General features: G+C 46.3%; 1 protein-coding gene across 1 annotated transcript; it reads left to right on the plus strand.

The window, feature by feature from the left end:
• The first annotated feature begins 14,337 nt into the window (after positions 1-14,337).
• On the plus strand, positions 14,338-16,738 carry LOC106896633. Its single transcript, XM_014956751.1, has 4 exons — positions 14,338-14,561; positions 14,832-15,037; positions 15,137-15,226; positions 15,505-16,738. The coding sequence occupies exons 1-4, from the start codon at positions 14,391-14,393 to the stop codon at positions 15,971-15,973; spliced, it is 936 nt and encodes a 311-aa protein (XP_014812237.1). The 5' UTR covers positions 14,338-14,390; the 3' UTR covers positions 15,974-16,738.
• The last annotated feature ends 2,879 nt before the right edge of the window (positions 16,739-19,617 follow it).

Genomic DNA, 19,617 nt, shown 5'->3' on the forward strand with positions numbered 1-19,617 from the left:
CACCCTCATATTTCCCAGACCATAAACCAAATCTTCAGCAGGTATAAACTGGCACAGGCTCTTTGACTTCAAAGGAGCTGCACCAGTTTGAACCAACAGAGATTCTGGCGCCATATGGCCCTAATTATGTTAATGTGAGGCCCAAAGGATGCAGTGCAATAATAAAAAGGAAATACTGTGTGATCCATCATCGCTTTGGCACTCAAGGCAGGACTTTCAAAGGTATTTAGGCACCAAAAAGAAGCAGACAGGTGCGCAGGAGATTTTCTGTGTTCCATTTCCCCGCGATAAAAATTTATTCCCCTTCTCCTCCAAACCAGAGAGTCCCTGCAAAGGGGGAGGAACCGCTCCCCCGAACTGAGCAGGGAGAGCCATTTTATTTTTATCACCATGGAAATAAGAGCTATTTTCCTGAGGTGGACCTCTAACTGCTTTGTCTCTAGAGGCAGTACCTCTCCGAGTGCTCAGTGCAGCCCCGGGCAGGACCATGCCAGCGGCTGCTGACACCCACCAGGGTAGGGTGGGTGTAAAACTCCAGCAGCAGGTATGGATCTGGACAAGATGAATGATTCCATCTGGGCTTGCTGGCCCCAAGGAGCGTCTGCTGCGGCCGTCGAGGCCACGCCGCCCCACGGACACGGCTCCTGGCAGAGCCATCCCGGCACACGGAGCTGCGGGAGGATATCGGGAGGACAAGTGCAGTGTACCCTGCTGGAGCGGGTCCAGAGAAGGGCGACAAAGATGGTGAGGGGTCTGGAGAATAAGTCTTATGAGGAGAGGCTGAGGGAACTGGGGTTATTCAGCCTGGAGAAGAGGAGGCTGAGGGGAGACCTTATTGCTCTCTACAACTACCTGAAAGGAGGGTGTAGAGAGGTGGGGGTCGGTCTCTTTTCTCAAGTCACAGGCGACAGGACAAGAGGAAATGGCCTCAAGTTGTGCCAGGGGAGGTTCAGGCTGGATATTAGGAAAATTTTTTTCACTGAAAGGGTCATCAGCCATTGGAATGGGCTGCCCAGGGAGGTGGTTGAGGCCCCATCCCTGGAGGTGTTCAAAAGACGGGTTGATGTAGTGCTGGGAGGTATGGTTTAGTGATGATGCTCCTTGTTTGTTGTGTGGGTGTCTATTTTTGTCAGTTAAGTTGACGGTTGGACAAGATGATCTTTAAGGTCCCTTCCAACCTAGAAGATTCTGTGATTCTGTGATTCTGTATCCCTCTTCTCCGCAGATGGAAACCTACCGCACCCCACGTTCCCCCAGGCCCATTGGTATGGAAACCTCCAACAGCATGGAAACTGCCTTTGATTTGAAACCCAAACAACTAACCGCTGTTATTCTTGGACATTTATATTACATTTTCCTCATATTTTCCATCTCATGGATGATTGAAAACAAATTATTGCATGGAGGTGTTTGAAGTTAGGATGTTCTGTGCAGCACTTGTTTGTTTCTAAGCCCTCGTCAGGAATTTCCTGCTGATCTGGTTTTACGTTGTCTTTACCTAAAACAAATTTTCACCAGGGACTGAAATAGTCCCTAAATAGTTTAAAAAGGGTTCTCCCATCTCAGGCTGTTTTATAAAAACCTTTTAATCTTTGCCTTGCCAGGTAATGAAGCAAGATTGCTGAGAGTGTACTCACGTTGCCCTGAAGGAGTGGGAAAGAGATTGCTTAATACAGCAAGAGGTACATCCCACATAATTTTCACGGTCATTTCTCATTGTTCTAACACCTTTCTATTGATGCTGTCTTGTAGTGTACTTAGGAATGGTGCAACTCTGATGCTGTAATAACCAGGTAGGCAGCTGGATAGATTTCCATTAAAAAAAATAAAATAAAATAAAAAAGAAAGGTTACCATTTCACAAAGAGTTCCTAGCAGGAAAACATGTTTATTGATTGCTTGTATTTTGCATAATTTTGTTCCTTAGATGTGTTACTGTTAAGAGGTTAGAGGCAGTACCAGTGCACGGATGTACTCACTGCGCGGTGCTGCTGCTCTTCTAAAGAGCTGGCCGTACTGGAAAAATGCTTTTTGCTTTAATTCCCAACATGTACTAATGTGTCAGGAGTGCACATTATCCCTGGGACTAGCCAGAAAACATGGAAAGTGAAGAGTAAGGTAAACCAAACAGTCAGTCTGTTCTCCCTGTACATGCAAGAATAAGGTTTAAGCCTCTGCTCTGCCCAAACCAAACCAGTTTTAGGAGATAGGGCTCCTGAAAGGTGGCAAATGCTTCCCTGCTTTGCTAGTCTGCAATGGGCCTCTCTCAATTTCATCAGAATTTTTTTTTTTTGAGTGTTAAAAGCAGCTGTCAAAGCGGATTTTATCACAACCAACAATTTTCTAAAAAATACTGGATTTTGTGTTCTGACATTTCCTGGTGAACAGTCTTTTGTTGTTGAGATCCCAGATCAGTTCTGGGCAACTGCAGCGGAACAGGATGGAACTTGGGTCGGACGGGTTACCCTGTCCTCCTCCACATGGAAGGTACAAATAGTCCTGCCACATGGTTGCAATAGAAGTGCTTCAAAAATAAGCCATTAAATTACTGATGGCGCCCTATGAGATAAAATATCCCAAACGATATTGCTAAAATGTAGGCTGTTAATAGGATCGTGACCTCTTACGATTTTAATTTCAGCAACTGAACGTTTACAAGAAGAAATCCCAGTCCAGCACATTTTTGTGATTGTAACTAAAGTTACAGACGTAAGCAATGTTTCCCCTTCGACCCGAGTTATTTATTGGCATAAATATTTGCAAGATCAGAACATTGACACCTAGCTAACATGTTTTAGGAAAAAATAGCAACAACTCATATGCAAGTCTCTATAGTTTCTGAATATTTCTATAAAGTACCTGAAGCTCCTATAGACTGCACAGCAGGGAGTAACACACATCTGCCTTTAAACATCCAGAGGACTTGTTGACTTATATTCAACTGAGAAAAAATGTGGAAAAAAAAATATTTTTATAGCAAATTCCTCAAATATTTACCAGGTGAGGCAACAATAACAAGACCTTAAATAGGCTCTTAATTCCACAGTGAGGTATTTAAACGGTAGTTTGATTTTCAAAACTGCTGGACAACAGCACTGTTTATTGACATCTTGTCTGAAGATTAAACCACAGACTTGGGTTCTTACTTTAGACCGAATCCCTACATTTGGGCATCCATTTGGAAAATTTTCATTGCTACTTCCCTCATGTGACATTTCAGCCCTGTGTTTGGGTAGAGGGTGCTCATCTGATTAGCACAAATTCTTTGCAACACCCAGCTATTGTGTTCTCATTAACTCTCTACCTTCTTTGGTTTATAAAATACAGATAAATGCTGCACTGAATATTTGCTGGGGACCTGGACAATGATGGCCCATTTTTACAAAGCACAAGTGTATGTAAAAGTCTCTTTTGCATTTCTCATATTTTGCAACCACTTTCTTTTCCTCTTCTCATGTCATAATCTCTGCAGAGCGTTCTGTGATGAAATCCTTGGTACAATTAAGATAAAGGATTCATTATGATTCATCCAGAATAGGGATAACTGCATAGACTTAAACTAAAACCAGAAGGTTTTTCCCTAGTATAGCCTTTCGTCAAAAATCAGCCATTGCCCCTCTACTTGCCTCAAGGCTCTTGAGATTTGTAAACCACGTGGACAAGTGTGGGCCAAATTTCAGGTATCTCTAATCTCAGTGGGAGACTGGGGTTGGATCCAGGCAGAACACAGGAGTCTCACTTTTGGCCCCGTTCCTGGAAAAACAAGGGATTTGAGCTTTTATTTGATATGCCGTGGACCACGCCTTCAAATCTGACACTTGGAAAAAGGTAAGGGCTCCGGCTGAAGCGAGAAGAAAAGGGCTGGAAGGAGTCTAAAAGATGAGCAAATCCAGGACGCGGCGTTGTAGTCACCACGTTATGTAATTTCCCTCACAAACACCTTCTCGCCTGTGAAAAGCTGCTCACGTTCTTGCTTTTTTCTTGTATGAATTGGTTCAGCTGCTTTTTTTGAAATCACGTAAAGGCTTAACATCCATAAGGTCCCATGGAAAGGGTTGGGGTTTTTTTCAGCTTAAATGCACCTTGTTCAACTGCCTGCTGAGGGGCCCCTTCCACTTCTACAGAGTTCTTGGAAAAAAATCGGGAAAGTTCTTCTTTGTGGATACCAAAAAGCTTCAAGCTATGGTTTGTACATTTATGAGCCCCACGGAAAAGACAAAAATAATCCAAAGAGTATTGGAGGAAAACTGCAGAGCGCTGTGGGAAGCCCGCCACATGCCATCACATGAAGCTGCCAGGAGCTCATGGAAGAGCAGACCCCGTTCAGGTCACCCGCTCCAGGTGAGGTGGCGCTGGCAGAGGTGCAGCACCAGCCCGGACGGCTGCTCAGACGGATGGCAACCACCGAGCTTCCCCAATGGAGCAAATCAAAGGCTTGGAGAGGTCAGGAGGAGTTATTTATGCTGAGGGGTGATGTTAGCTGGAGAATAATTGCTTGCAGACTGCTTTTGGACAATGGCTTTTTGGCTGCTCTTAAACCGCTGCTTTTAGGTTGACCTCTCTGGGCTCATCTGGTCCTGCTCTGCCTCTTTATTAGTGATGATTAGTAATGTAGCCTGCAGCTACGGGGCAAAGGAGCACAGGGGAGGAATCAAACACTGGAAGAGGTAGAGAGGGAAGGGCTCTGCTCGGGAGGGTCTGCTGCAACGTGGCCTCTGCCGAAACACGGCTCATCCCTCTCTGCAGAGCGGGGATGTTGCAGACTGACCCGTGGTTGTGCCCAGAGCTGAGACCACCAGCCTGGCAGGAGGGGCTGAGGTGATGCAGGTTCACCATAAACCACCAAGAGTAAACTGAGATGGTGGAGGTAATTCAGGAGAGTAAATGGCAGCTTTGGAGGGCTCAGAGGACTCAGAGCCTTGAGAGCAGCAGCTGAGAGTCTTCTGTGGTTGCTTCTGCTGGGGTTGCTTCTGCTCTGCCTCTGCAGAGGTAAAGCCCAGGTGACCCTGCTGGGGCCAGGCAGTGGATTGGACATCGTCCAACAAATTTCAGCTTGTTTTCAACCTTCAGGCTCATTGTATGCACGTTGGTAAGTGCCAGTCACCACCAAAATGTCCATCTTCCAGCTGAGGGACATGGTTTAGTGGTAACTTGGCAGTGCTAGGTTAATGGTTGAACCTGATGATCTTAAAGGTCTCTTCCTGGAACAGGTTGCCCAGAGAAGTTGTGGATGCCCCATCCCTGGAGGTGTTCAAGGCCAGGCTGGATGGGGCTTTGAGCAACCTGGTCTAGTAGGAGGTGTCCCTGCCCATGGCAGGGGGGTTGGAACTAGATGATCTTTAAGATCCCTTCCAACTCTAATCATTCTATAATTCTATGATCCCCAAGTAAAGTGATTCTACGTCATTTGGTTTCCCAGGTGTCTGCATATTTGTGTGAGGAACCTCTCAGTGGTTGAGCCTGGGCTGTCTGGATTGGGAAAGAGGAGGATTTCATCATTTTGAGTTAGTTTGATGTGCCGCGGCGCTGCTTTTCAGCCCTTTCTGATTTAGCAGTGAGATTGCAGACACACACTCCCGTTGCACGCAGCTCTGCTGGGTGAGACTGTCCCCAACAGTTCGTGCTGGTCCCACTGCCGGACATCACGGCTTCTGCTGGGCTGCTGGCACACGTAGTCCCCTGAGCTCCCCGAATGTCCAGACCCGATGACGGGCTGGTGTCATGAGCTGGCACTGCCAGCTTTGCCAGAAAGGAGCCATGAAGCTCTCACATGGCTCTCCAAGGGATGGCGTGGTCCCCAGGCTGCCCCGTGACACAGGACTCTAAAGAGCTCCTAGCTCTTCATTAGGGAAGGGCACCTACTGGAGGTTTGCAAAGCCTTGCATGGCTTTTGGGGCGGGCAGGGATGGATCTCTGGCTGTGAGCACAAGCAGGGCACCTGATACATAAGAGCCAGGTTCAAAACAATTAAAAAGAGACACCTTCTGGACTCAGTGAATAGCAGATGTGTGGCACCCCTGGTCAAAGGGTGCTGTGGATTCAGGGAGGTTGCAGGGCTTCACGGAGAGGCTTGAAAAAGAGCTTTGTTGAACAGGCTCAGAAAATCCCTGATTTTGGAGCAGCTAGAGGCTGGGAAAGTACTTGGAGAAGCATTGTATACACTCACACAGTTTTTGCTCTTCCCCAGGTGTCTGTTTACAACCACCATTATTATTTTTAATTTAAGAAAACAGAAAAGTTGGGGTGGGGGGGGGAGGGGGGAGGCAGCACCACGGATGAAGTCAGACCACCAGTCTGCCCCCATCCCACCCCCAAAGTCCTCCACCATGGGACACACAGTGAGGCGTGCTGGAAAATCGAGGGACAGCCTTGACCCCAGAGCCCTTGGCCAGGCTGCGGTGGTGGGGATTGGGGTGACACCTCCACAGTGACAGCAAAGGCAGTGCAGAGGCAGCAGTGCTCCCAGCAGTGGTGTCAAGCCCTAGCTGGATATAGAAAAACCCTGTGGTCAACTGAAAGGTGCTAAGGATGTCTCAGCATGGTCCTTCATCACTAACCAGAGGCATCAGGGGATGGTGTTTGCCACTAGATGGGAAAAAGAAATCTAGTGAAATTCCCAGGGAGGATTCTGGTTTCATTATTTCTGCAATTTGCCTAAAAAGCCCTCACTCTCTTCAAAGCAAGCTGCAAGCACTGCCATTATAAACAAAAGTGGCACTAATTCTGCTACAGGAATTACATCGGCATTACATTGCTCCAACATGCAGCACATACATTGTTTAACACTTTGCCAAAGCGTAACTCTTAAGCAAAACAGACTCCGTTTTCTAAATGTGGCTTCCCATAGCTACAGCCATAGCAGCTTAATTAAGGACGTGTGTACACATGTGTGTGTTTCTGTGCATGCACACAAGTCTCTAACATTTCTTTTCAAATCTGCCTATATGAAAGAAAAGTTCTTCTGTGCCTGGATGTGAAAAAAAAGAGGTCATTTATTTATTGAACTTGTAAGGGCTGCAGTCCCCAGGGAGATGAACACAGACACTCTTCAGAGGCTCCCGAATCGAATTGTTTAGCTTTTCTTTTTTTTCATGCTTGCTAATTGCTCTGTGCAGCTGGTTTTATTTAAAAGGTTAGTATTTTAAAGTTGAAATGAGGACATATTGCAAACTTTACCCCGTAGTTCAGTGTGCTATACACTATGCACAGCAGCTCAGACTGTCAATCATGGGTGAGGGTTAAAAAAGATGAACTGATGCAACTACCGAGAGAGACAGATGAGGATACGGCCAAACAGAGCAGCATAGAGCTGTAAACAGAGTTACTGACCCCGTGAAGGACATGCATATTGCACAATGTGTTAGCTTAGTGCATCCCTCTTCACTGCAGTAAGTGAGGAATACACATAAAAACACCGCTGCGGGAGAGGAAACCCTCTAAGGCCACCAGGACCACATGCTTGGCTTATTTGCTCTGTCTGGGGGAAGATGTGGACAAGCTCTCCACGCAGGGTCAGGAGATCTCCACTCACAGGTCTGGAACAGAAATATCACCGGAGCAGACACTGAACACACAACCCTGGACCTTCTCCAGGCTGTTCCCCAGCAGCGACCCTGCCCTGGTAAATGTATTGTGTGTGTTGGTGCTCTCTGCGGCACCGAGGGGTCTCAGCAGGCTGGGGACACTGGAATGAACAGGCTGGGGACAGCGGAGAGCCCATCTGTGCTCCCAGGTGGGATGCTTAATGGTCCAAAGACAATCCAAACAATAGGAATGCACACACTGCCTTGAGAGAAAAGCACAAAATCGCCTTGCCAACTTCAGGTTATGGATCAGATGGCACCACATGCCAGATACTTTGGTTTTTATTTTCCTCTGTTATTTCTGGTAAATACATTCAACAGACAAGTCAGTCAGCAACGGGAACGTTTTGACACGGCTTTCCCTTCATACGCCCCCCCCTTCCCACCCACTTCTTGAAATAGTGCAAACGCCATTAACGGATTACAGGGTTAAGACAAAAATAAACAATTTGTCCTTCATCAAGACAGTTCGCACTGTAGATGATCTAGGTGTGGCATAATAAGGCTGGTACAAGAGAGTCAGAATCCAAAACAATTTCACCAGTCCAGCCAGTTGCGCTCGCTCGCGTTGTAGGTGGTTGTGTCCCTACCGCTCGCAAACAGGCTCCTTCGCCCTCAGGAAAATGGTAGATGGGGAGGAGGGAAAATGGTAGATGGGGAGGACCGAGGGTGTGCAGCCACATTCCCGCTCTCTTCAGCCACGGCCAAGGAACTGGTAATGGGAAAGGAATGAAAGGAATTGGTGCCTTCTGGTAGAATTAATCCCTTGAGGGTCTCCAGTCTGTAAGCAAGGTCTGGCTGGGCCGTATTGGCAGTGAATCCAAGTGTTTAGCTGGGAAAACTGAAACTTTTTGTTAAAAAAAAAAAAAAAAAAAAAGAAGTTTCTTTCATTCTGTTTGCTTGCAATCAGAAAAAGAAGACGAAGAAGAAGAAAAAAAAAAGCTTACCTTGGGAATTCAGAACAAGAACCAACTATAAATTGAAGTATGCCATTGTTTTGCAATCCTCGAGGGGCTGAAATACTTAGTATTTTCAGTATTTAGACCCCCTTCACCAAATATGTTTCCCACTGTTTTCAGTGAAAATGCAATGTAATCAAAATCAGGGTTTGGTTTTGTTTTTTCTTAAAAAAAAACCAAACAAACAACAGAATAATTTAGTTAGAAATCCAATTTTCTACCTGAAGTGTTTTGAGGGGAAGTTATTGCTACGGAACTTGCTAGTAAATTACATTGTCAAAAAAAGTTGTTAGCAGACACTTGGGGAGGAGGGTGACATATATTTATCATCAGGCCTGTAAAATAATTCGATATCAAAAGGTTGACAGTTTTCTGTCCTTCCCAAACCCGCAGGGAAGAAAGGTGTCCGTGGTTGCTACTTCCCACAGCCAGGATGGGGAATAAGGGACCCTGAAAAGGTTCTTGCTCCCTCTCAGCGGGGAGTTGAAGTGACCCAATTCTGAGACATCCTGATGAAGAGCTGCTGCCTCTTAACCTTTTCTAGTATTAAAAATATCTTTTCGAATTAACACCATTATTATCTTTCTTTGGTGGCCACTTTCCGTATGCTTGCAGAAGAGTCTCTTGAATCACCTGAGACAGCTACTGGCTTGAAAAGCCCTTCTGCCCTCTGGAGAAAATCAGATAAAAAACGAATCTTGGATCTTGACCCAGTTCCAGTTTTCCCACCGTGCTCCACGCCTCACTGCCACCACCGGTCTCAGCAGAAACAATCCTTCCTTTTCCCAAGGTGCAGAGTGGTGCCACCCCAACCTCACAAAGTCACCATACGAGGAAATATACTGGCTCTGCTCTTGACTGTATGCGTATAGCAATTAGAGGTTATGTCCTAGAGGTTGGAGAGGGCTGGCAGAGAGGGTTGGGGTCACACTATCTTTTATTCCTCCCTGGGCCACCTGCAGAATCTGGGAGGGGATTTCAGCTCTACCCTTCACTTACTTTAAGACTCACAAATCACTCCTGAACCCACCACTCTATGGTGGCTCATTCTGCTGATATTTCTCCCAGTTTTCTCACTGTGGATATCCACAAAGACCCATTAATAAAGCATCATAACTGGGAGGCTGGCTCGGGATTCCCATACACGCTGAATGGGATTTATGCTCATGACCAGTAACAGCAAAAAGGCACCTTAGGCATTACATTTTGTTTCAATAACATATCTGGGAGTGTTACAGGTGTTAAATCAGCAGCAGGATCGCTCTCTCCCTTCAGTGAGTACACTTCTAGTTACAGGTAAAACATTAATTCATGAAATCAAATGCAAGTGTTCGGCAGTTCAAACAAAGGCGCTTCCTGGTTCAAAGCCTAGTTCAGACCTTGATCCATAAGCCTCCAGAATCTGTTAAAAAGGTAGACTTTATCAGTTATGACTGGATGTTGCAGTAAAGAACGTGTTGGTGGAGTGTTCTGAGTAAACGTTGAGTATTTCCAGGCAGTGAAAGTGCTTGTTGCTAAAAAGCAGAGATCCCTCTGACATAGACCAGAAGATGTTCTAATCAAAATACAATCCTGAGCAAGTGAAATGCCGCTTCATTACAATATATCATTTATTTTATTGGATATGAAAAAAACAAAACCACACCTGCTACAGAATATGACTAGCCAGGGCTGAACTCTAGTCTCAGATATACCGGTATAAACCTGATTATAACACTGCTGCTGAGAGGGTTACTGCAAATTTGGACTGGTACAACTTGAGACTGATGGACTCGAAACATTTCAACTAAACACGCCCTTGTGATTTTAAATATCCTTTATCACTTAGCTATGCAAACTACCATTAGCAGAACATAGACATGCTACTTTGGAATGAAAAAAAACCCAAACCTATTACATTAAAATAATAAAACCAATATATAAGTGAGAGGGAGTTTAATTGGAGAGCAGTTATATGTTCCTAGTGTTCCCCTCAATCTGCAGATATAAATCTCTTTCTGTACATCAGACTTCATGTACTTCATGCTTTCCTCTGAGAAGCATGGAGAGTTTTCTATAATTGCACTCATTAGCAGCTGTCTTTTTAAAATGCTTCCAATTTTTTTTTAATGAAAAATATGAGGCATGAGTTGTATAATATAATTTCTATCATAAAATCTCCATTAATAGCCAGCCTAATCAAGTCCTGTTTGTTGTGTACTAGTAGCCTTGCCTTTGTAGCTGTGAGACTTAAGAATATGTGCAGCGAGAACTTCAGGGAGAAGCAATAGCTTTTAATGGAAAAAAACCCACACATCTGGCTGGAAAAGAAGAGAGGCTTTCAAGCAAAAAGTTTCACCTGAAGAAGAGGTTGTGTGCCTGAAAACTTGTCAGCTGTTTCCACGTCTATCACTTGGTCTTAGAAAATATTCTTTCTCCCCACAAAACTTACCCCAATTATTTACTAAAGAAGTGCTTTGAATGGCTAGGACCTTACGGTTTATGCTTAACAGAAAAAGGCACGAATATAATGACATAATAACATAGAAAAGACACAAAAGGAAAGTCTGGCCCCAGACCTTGGTGTCAGTGCTGAGAACCCATCGCCGCTGTGCTGCGGATGAAGGGGTTCTGCAGAAGGGTGCTTGTTGGGTTTATGGGAGGAAGGCGTTTGAAGCTGGCTGTAGAAGTGGATGATGTGACGATAAAGGAACTAAGTGATTGGCCTTGTGAAAAACCTCAGGAGAAAGAGCAAAGTTTCTCCCCTTACTCTGGTGCCATGATCCAAACTTTGCCAGGCGGGATTCTAGAGCAACAGTGGAGCTCTTTGTCTGGCTTAGCTGAGTCATACAATTATCTCAATAACAGTAAGCACCTAGCAACAGCCTCAGTAAACACTCATTTATTTGATTAATCAGCCATTTTGAAACGGGTTTGGTAAACATTACTTGTTCGCTTCTGGATTTCATTATTAAAAGAGCTGCCCACTGAAGCTGCACCCCACGCTAGGAGTAACCACACCAAGCCCCAGATGTCCTGGCCAGCTTGGGCAGGTGGGCTGAGCCCCAGCTGGTGCTTCTTGCCCACGCTGGAGCACAGAAAGCAGACAGGGATCAGCATAGCATTTATCAGTGCTTCTCTAACCATGGGCTCACAATAAAACCGTTGATGTTAATGAGCGCTATCAACAACTGCACAGCAATTTAGTGGCTGTGAGACCAAGATAGGAAGAAAGAAGAGGCAGAAACTGAGTTTCCACAAATGTAAACAGTTGCATGTGATATACAAAGGATAGCTTACAGGGGCTGGTATGTACTTCAAGTACTGAAAGGGTTCTGAGTACCAGAGACTGTGAGAAGTGTTTGCAGTGGATTGGGATCTGGAAATAAATGGAATTCTTTGTTATCATGGAAGATATCAAGATTATTTCCAAAGTAACCCTTGATGGACTCCTGTGAAAGGGAGGCTGCAAAGTCTAGTTAGGGAGCATACATATACATATAAATATATATGTAAATATATATGTTTACTGCTTTTCCCAAGCTCTCCAAACAGCGCTGTGCCTGCCTCTTCCATAGTGATGAGGGAATTGTCCCTCTTCAAGGAACAGGGAAACTTTTTTTCCAGGAAAATGTCTCTGTTTGGCTGACCCTCTATTCACTCCCCATCAGGTAAATGCACCATCAGCCTGTATGGTCGGAAGGTCTCACAGCCACCCTCCCTCAATCTTTCTGCCTGAAACTGTCCTATTGTCCATGAAATAATTAAGTGCAGATCTCTACTTGCTTCAATGAATAATTATATACCTGCATTCTCATCCAGCATTTCCTTTCATACTGCTGTCATAACGCCACTTGCACATTTTTCATCAATATATCATCCCCAGTATTAAAATAAGCTATAGCAGCAGAGTTTTTCCCTTTCCTACTGATTTTTAATGTACAAAGAAATAAACTCTTTTTTGTAACTGTGTTCACAGCCCAGGGGTTGTGCCAGTCATTGTAGCAATACAGAGTCGTCTGAGAAATCTAACCTCAGTCAGCAGGGAGGAAAGGAAGCAGAAATAGACCTCTCTCCTGCCAAACATCACCCATCTGCTGGGTGGGGATGAAGTTCTCTGGTGCCTCCTGATCGCCCAGCTTATCTCAGCCATTTATCACACCTCTTCGTGTTTTTCATGTGTTTACCTTTGTGCTGTTAACAGAGCGCAATACAACACATTTCTGTAAAGGCACAATAGCAAAAATTTAAAGTAAAAAGCCCCACACTACAGCAGAAATACACACTTAGTCCATGAGAGTTAATTAATTGCATAATTTCCAAATATTTCTCTGGGTTCACCTCAGGATTTTTTAAAATTATATCCAGAATTTACAACCTGGATAATAGGGAGGTGTTGTGGAGTCTCCATTATTAGAGATTTTTCAAAACTTGTCTGGATAAACCCTCAGAGTAAACTCACCTAACTCTGAAGCTAGCACTGCCCTCAGCAGGAGTCATGCTAGGTATCTCCAGCACTTGATTCTAAATTATTTTTTTCTATAATTCCCAAAAAATCTGATTGCAAAACTGATGCACCAAAGAAGACAACATTCACACCACAATATACAGTGTGCTCTGTTATACCACAAAGAGCCTTGACTACCTTTAATGGGTTTATTTCCCCCAAAAGGGGAAAAAAAGCCTTTTGGATTGTGAATTGTATCGATTACACCTGTATTCATTTAAAGCTCAATGTAAGGCATGAGGAAGGACAAACTAGCATTTTACCTTCCCTGGGTGTGACATCTCATTTATAAGCAATTTTATTATTTGCAGTAAACTATACAGAAAGAAGAAATTTAATTATTTGCCCATTATGTGTTTTTTTGCTTTTTACATTTTCTTGTGTATAATGCCTGGCAAGCTGCAAGTTGCATCAGTTTCCCAGCCTCTTCTACACTGCCAGGTTAGGGTTCTTCACTCCTCCATCCACAGAGGAATTCAAGAGATACTGCACAAAGCTGTAGGCAACAGGAAGGGAGAAAAAATGCAACAGCTTCCACAGATGCACATGGATAATCCAGGCATCCCTTTTACTCTGAAAAGTGGAAACCTTCCCCTGGGAAGGGTGTTTCTGTGGATGACATACCACCTCCTGAACAAATACACAGAGTATCGCAGCACACGCAGGAAAATAAATGTGTGGAAATGTTGTCTGGTTGGACAAAGCACAATCCAAAAGCGACCACGGTGCAGTAATCTACTTGTTTCTTTTGTTCCCCCCTCCCTCCAGAGGATGTTTGTAAGCAGGCAGTCATAGAGAATACAGAAATAAAAAGAGGGGGTTGGGTATGTGAGCTGTTTTACTAAAAGCAGACAAAGGGATTTATTACAACTACTTGAAAGGACACTGTGGAGAGGTTGGTGCTGGTCTCTTCTCGCAGGTAATTAACAACAGAACAAGAGGGAACGGCTTCAAGCTCCAACAGGGTAGGTTTAGACTGAACATTAGGAAGGAATTTTTCACTGAAAGAGTGGTCGGGCATTGGAGTAGGCTGCCCAGGGAGGTGGTTGAGTCACCATCCCTGGATGTGTTTAAGGGACGTTTAGATGCGGTACTGAGGGATATGGTGTAGGGGAGGACTTTGTAGAGTAGGGTAGATGGTTGGACTCGATGATCCCAAGGGTCTCTTCCAACCTGAACGATTCTATGATTCTATGATTCTATGACCTCACAGCTGCTGACAGGGCGACAGCCACGTGTCACCCCTGCATCACAGACACAGGCTGGTATTTATACAGGAGCTGAGCCAGGCCCAGCAGCAGTCTGCCTCTGAGCCTCTGGGTGAAAATACAGGGAGAACAGGGAAGGAGGAGCAGGTGAAATCATGCCTGGGGCTGGCCACTCCTCAGAGTCTCCTTGTCTCTCCATGGCAAGTTCCAGGCACGCCGTGCTCGGAGGAATAAGCCCGGAGGCCTTAATCGTTTCCCACACTTTCGTGGGGGCACTGGTGGCCCTGCTGATGTTCTGCTTCCTGGAGATCATGGGCTGGACCCCGGTAGGAGCCATTGCTGGGGCAGAGCCCAGCCCTGGTCGGCAGGGGGGGGTCGGCAGGGGGGTTCGGCAGGGCCTGGGAGCAGCCCCGGGGACAGGCTGGGGGGGCCCGGCCTGGCCGGGGAGGCCAGTTCCCAGCCGGGCCCTGCCCAGCCTGGGCCAGGAGGCTCGGGGCAGGCACAGGGCTGGCCCTGGCGGGGTCGGGGTCTTTGCTGGTGCCCCTGAGGCGGCGGGGAACGCTCCCCTCTCACCCACTGCTTTCCGTCCTCTGCAGGGAGCGACACCACGGAAGTGCCGATGTGGAGGCAAGAAGGGGAAAGGCCGAGGTGTGCAGCCCCGGGGCAAGGGCCAGCGCCCTGCGAAGACCCCACCTGTCCCCACGTGCCCACTGCCCCAACCGGGGATGGCCTCTCCCCTCACTCTGTCCCCTGGGTCTTCAGACTCTGTCCTCCTGGAGCCTTCACAGCCCTTGAGGATGAAGTAAGTGGATCCAAGTCTCCTGGAGCACGGTAGCCCTCCACCCCCAGTATCTTCCAGCCAAGACAGGTCCTGATAATGCTGTCCTCTGCCCCTCTGCAGCTGGCCCATGCACCCAGACGTGGATGGTTGGAGTGAAGCAGTCGAGCAATTAAACAGGACTCTCAAGGACTTTGAAAGACACCTGGAATCGTAAGGCCACTGAGGAGGGGACAGGGACGGGGGGCATGGCTTGGGGAGAACGTGGGGAAATCCATGGGCCCCTGGCACAGAGCTGGCCGTGTCACCCCCCCTTTTCCTGGGCCAGATGGGGACGCTGTGCCCAGCAGGCAGGGAGGGGACCCCGGGCACACGCTGAATGGGACCCCACGGCAATGACACAGCCTGTCACCTCCTGTGGGGCAGGTGGGAGAGCCCCAGGGTGTTTGGGAGAGCTGGGATCAGGCTTCTACCTCTCCTCCTTTTCACAGGTCCAACTGTGAGACCGTTGAAGGCAGAGACAGCTCTCTAACTTCCACCATGGGCCTCACCCATGAATCCACACTGGAGCAAGAACTGGACCTGACGGTGACTGTAAAAACTCTACAAGATGTTCCAGCCTCAGCTCCTCCTAGACCCCACCAACCAGAAAACCGTGGTGTGGTGGTTCCGATCGTGTTGGATCCGCCCTTCCTGGATGAGGCTGCGAAAAGGGACCTAGAGGCTCTCATTTCAAAAATGAAAATCCAGAGGCGCTATGGGCTGCAAAGGTGGATCCTGGATTGTGAGCCGTGCTTTGAATTTATCGAGCGGAAATTGAAAGACTCTGGGACTTTCCCTCCAGAGGAACACCTGGGCTGCCCTAGCAGATCAAAGGCAGATGAACAGAGTCCTCCTCTGACCAACAGTGTGCACCAGCAAAATGGAGAGATCCAGCTGCCTCCTCCTGCTCCACGTTGAAATAAAAGTGCTGGTTTTGTTCTATTCAAAGACATTATAATAGAATCCAGATTAAGTCTAAATTTAAATGAAATTCTCCCAGGGATCTTGGAGATAAATTAGCAACATTGCAAGGTGATAAGTTTCTGAAACACAGGAACTAGCCAGAACTTGTTACGTTCCTGACTGATAACACAAAGTTCAGCTGATCTTTCATGGAAAAAATATAGTAAATTTCCCTTCTGGGGGTTGTATTTACGCAGCCTTTTCAGGTTGCATTAACGCCCACTGTAACATATTTAACTTCCATTCATGAGTCACTCTGACACTATACTGCTTTTCAGCTACGCAAACAATACAAAAACTGAGTCCCTAGTCACAAATAAGGAAGGAATTTTGAACATTAGCGTTTTTATCAATGAAATGTATTGACACATAACTACATTGATGTCAGCAATTTCCATTGAGCTGAAAAGGACTAAGAGCAGGCTAATATCTAATGATGGTTTCACTCATGTGCTGCATGATCTCTGAAGACCAAGTCCTAAGAGACATTGAACACAAGTGATTCTACCAATTAGTGCCAACTACAGATCTGCAGCATCTTTAATAATTGACCAAGATACAACTTCCATCATAAAATGTGCATACTAATATATTAAAACACATTTTAAAGGTGAGCATAGTGTATATAGTGTATGGGAATGCAATATATACCTTATTAAAAATGTTTCACCATGATTTAAAGTTAGAAATAAAAGTCATGTAGTGCTCATTTATGTTACTCAGCATTATTATAAGCAATAAATATTTTATTAAAGTTGAAGCAGCAAAGAAGCATAACACATCAAAATGAGAATTAAACTGAGGAACGTTTATATATATTAAAGTTGGAATATGGGTTTGGGAGTGGTGAACTCCCATCACCATATCCTCAGTGAAAACTCACCAGTGACTGCAGAAGGAGCAGACTTAAGGATGGAGGTAAGCACTTTGCAAAATCCCGTGTGTTACAACGCTCATGGATGGTCTCCAAAAGCCTTTCAAGGAAGCACTTGAGCTGCCCGAGGTCCAAGCGCTCACCAGTGTTCTCAGGCAGGTTTTGCAGGTTCCTGGGAACAGAACTTGGCCGAGGCTGGTACTGACATCCACCCTGGAAGCCCTTTGAGGAGGGCAACAAAGGGCAACAAAGATGGTGAGGGGTCTGGAGCACAAGTTTTATGAGGAGAGGCTGAGGGAGCTGGGGTTATTCAGCCTGGAGAAGAGGAGGCTGAGGGGAGACTTTATTGCTCTCTACAACTACCTGAAAGGAGGGTGTAGAGAGGTGGGGGTCAGCGTTTTCTCCCAAGTCACAGGTGACAGAACAAGAGGAGTTACGCCAGAGGAGGTTCAGGCTGGATATTAGGAAAATTTTTTTCACTGAAAGGGTCATCAGCCATTGGAATGGGCTGCCCAGGGAGGTGGTTGAGGCACCATCCCTGGAGGTGTTCAAAAGATGGGTTGATGTAGTGCTGGGAGGTATGGTTTAGTGATGATGCTCCTTGTTTGTTGTGTGGGTGTCTATTTTTGTCAGTTAGGTTGATGGTTGGACAAGATGATCTTTGAGGTCCCTTCCAACCTAGAAGATTCTGTGATTCTGTGATCTGTATTCGTGCAAACTGGCCTGGCTGCAGAACAAGGGCTCCAGGGGTCTGAATCCCATCAGGATTAGACAAAGATCCATGATTTGGCTCAGGAAATAGCACAAGACATGATGCCCAAGATGATCTCAGATGTCCAATCTCCCTCCCTTCTTTTGCGTGGTGATTTGGAACCCCAACCTGGACCTTTTCACAAAGACCCCTTATATTGACACCCCAATGGCTCAGGCCTCACTACTTCACATGCAGCAATCCACAGGGCCAATTGCCTTCCCCAAACCTTCCTGGTTCTCACTGTGTGGACCATGGAAACCTTATTGGGGAACCAGCTTTCCCCCTCCTGCCCTGTGGCACCACCCTGTGTCCTCATAGCTGAGGTCACAGCAGGAGAACAAGGAGGAGCAGTGGTCCCTGGAAATCACTCCTCACCAGGACACACATCCAGCAGGTGCTGCAGAGAGGGAGTTGTGGAGGGGTGGAAGCACATGAAAAAAGGGGTAAAATATTTTTTCTCCCTCTTCACTGCCTCAGTAAAATTGCTCAGGATAACACTTCATCCCTCAGGCTTTTTGTCACTCCTCCTCTGATGTTCTGAGTCTGCCCACCCGCTAAACACTCTATCTACCTGCTGGCACATTGCAGACGGATGGCACATCTTTTTGTAGTTGCTCTGAGGGAACTGAGGGAAAAAACTCAGTTGGTTGAAATATTCACAATTGAAAGATGTTTAACTGAGTTTTGTGAAAGAAAATCCTCTTTGAAACAATGTTGCTGGAAAGATGAGGTTGCATTTATTACAGAAGATATAAGGTCAGATAAGCAGGCCCAGCATGTTTTCTGCAGCCTGGATACTGTATTAAAATACGACAAAAAAGCCCCTCAACAGGCACCACGAAAGGCAGCAGACAATATTTTTCAAAAATGAAAATCTGCCTTTGCTTTAAAAATTCGGTCAACGCTCCTCTTGACCACTCGGGCTTCAGGTAGGCTGGTGAAGCTGGCAATGCCCCTGAACCTGGGACCAGGTGGATGTGTCCTGGCTTCCACAGGAAGGGCGGGCAGCAGGGACCCCAGTGGGGAGCTGCGCCACCATCCAGCTGCTGCCCCATTGTCACAGCAGGGGAGGGGATACTTCAGTGCACCGTGACCTGCTTCACCAGGTACACAGCTTTCATGAATCCAGCCACAAAATGAAAGGATGGCTCTGGAGCTTTGCGTTCTTAGCTTTCATCCCTGCTGTCCTTGTCGTCTGACAAAAGATGTGCACAAGCGTACGTCCACCCCAGTTACTTCACCATGTCTACAGCACGGAAATAATTTACACTTAATATTTTTTAAATGCCCAACTTCCCATTTACAGATGACTTCAATTTTAAAATCACTTAACAGATTGCATCCAGGTTTGGCTTATCTCTTCAATCTTTATTAATAAATAAAATAGGCCAGGGACCATTTGCTACCCCCGAAGCGAAGTGGCACGGAGCAGCTCACATCCATATGGCTGGACTCTTGCTCTGGCCCTGTGCTCTGCGGCTGAGCAAACCTCGCCAGCGGGAACAGCCCCTGGCCCGGGGTGTTCCCCAGATGGTGCTGGGCTGTTGTTGGGACCATGTTGGTTGGTATAAGCCAAAAACAATGGGGTGCATCTTAACAACTGAACATGCCTGCAATTGTGCACCCATGGCGTGAACCCCCACTGCAGCCTCATTTCATTTACCAGCATAGATGTTCTTGTTGAGAATTATTCCCTCCAGTCTTCACGGAATCATGGAATTGTTGCAGTTGGAAGGCACCTTCTAGAGATCATCTAGTCCAACTCCCCTGCTAAAGCACGGTTGACCAGAGCACATTACTCATCCAGGGGGGTCTTGAAAATCTCCAGAGAAGGGGACTCCACGGCCTCCCTGGGCAGCCTCTTCCAAGGCCCTGTCACCCTCACCGGAAAGACGTTCTTCCTCATTTGAGTGGAACTTCCCATGTTCCAGCTTGTGCCCGTTGCCCCTCGTCCTGTCACTGGGAACCACT

This window comes from Calidris pugnax, unplaced genomic scaffold (genome assembly GCF_001431845.1).
Source record: "Calidris pugnax isolate Ruff unplaced genomic scaffold, ASM143184v1 scaffold171, whole genome shotgun sequence".
NCBI lineage: Eukaryota > Metazoa > Chordata > Aves > Charadriiformes > Scolopacidae > Calidris > Calidris pugnax.

Bases quoted from the DNA above. Each gene is read 5' to 3' on its own strand.
- LOC106896633 (XM_014956751.1), top strand. From the start codon at position 14,391: ATGCCTGGGGCTGGCCACTCCTCAGAGTCTCCTTGTCTCTCCATGGCA. The intron at 15,038-15,136 runs GTAAGTGGATCC...GCCCCTCTGCAG, and splicing joins TCACAGCCCTTGAGGATGAA to CTGGCCCATGCACCCAGACG. The intron at 15,227-15,504 runs GTAAGGCCACTG...TCCTTTTCACAG, and splicing joins TTTGAAAGACACCTGGAATC to GTCCAACTGTGAGACCGTTG.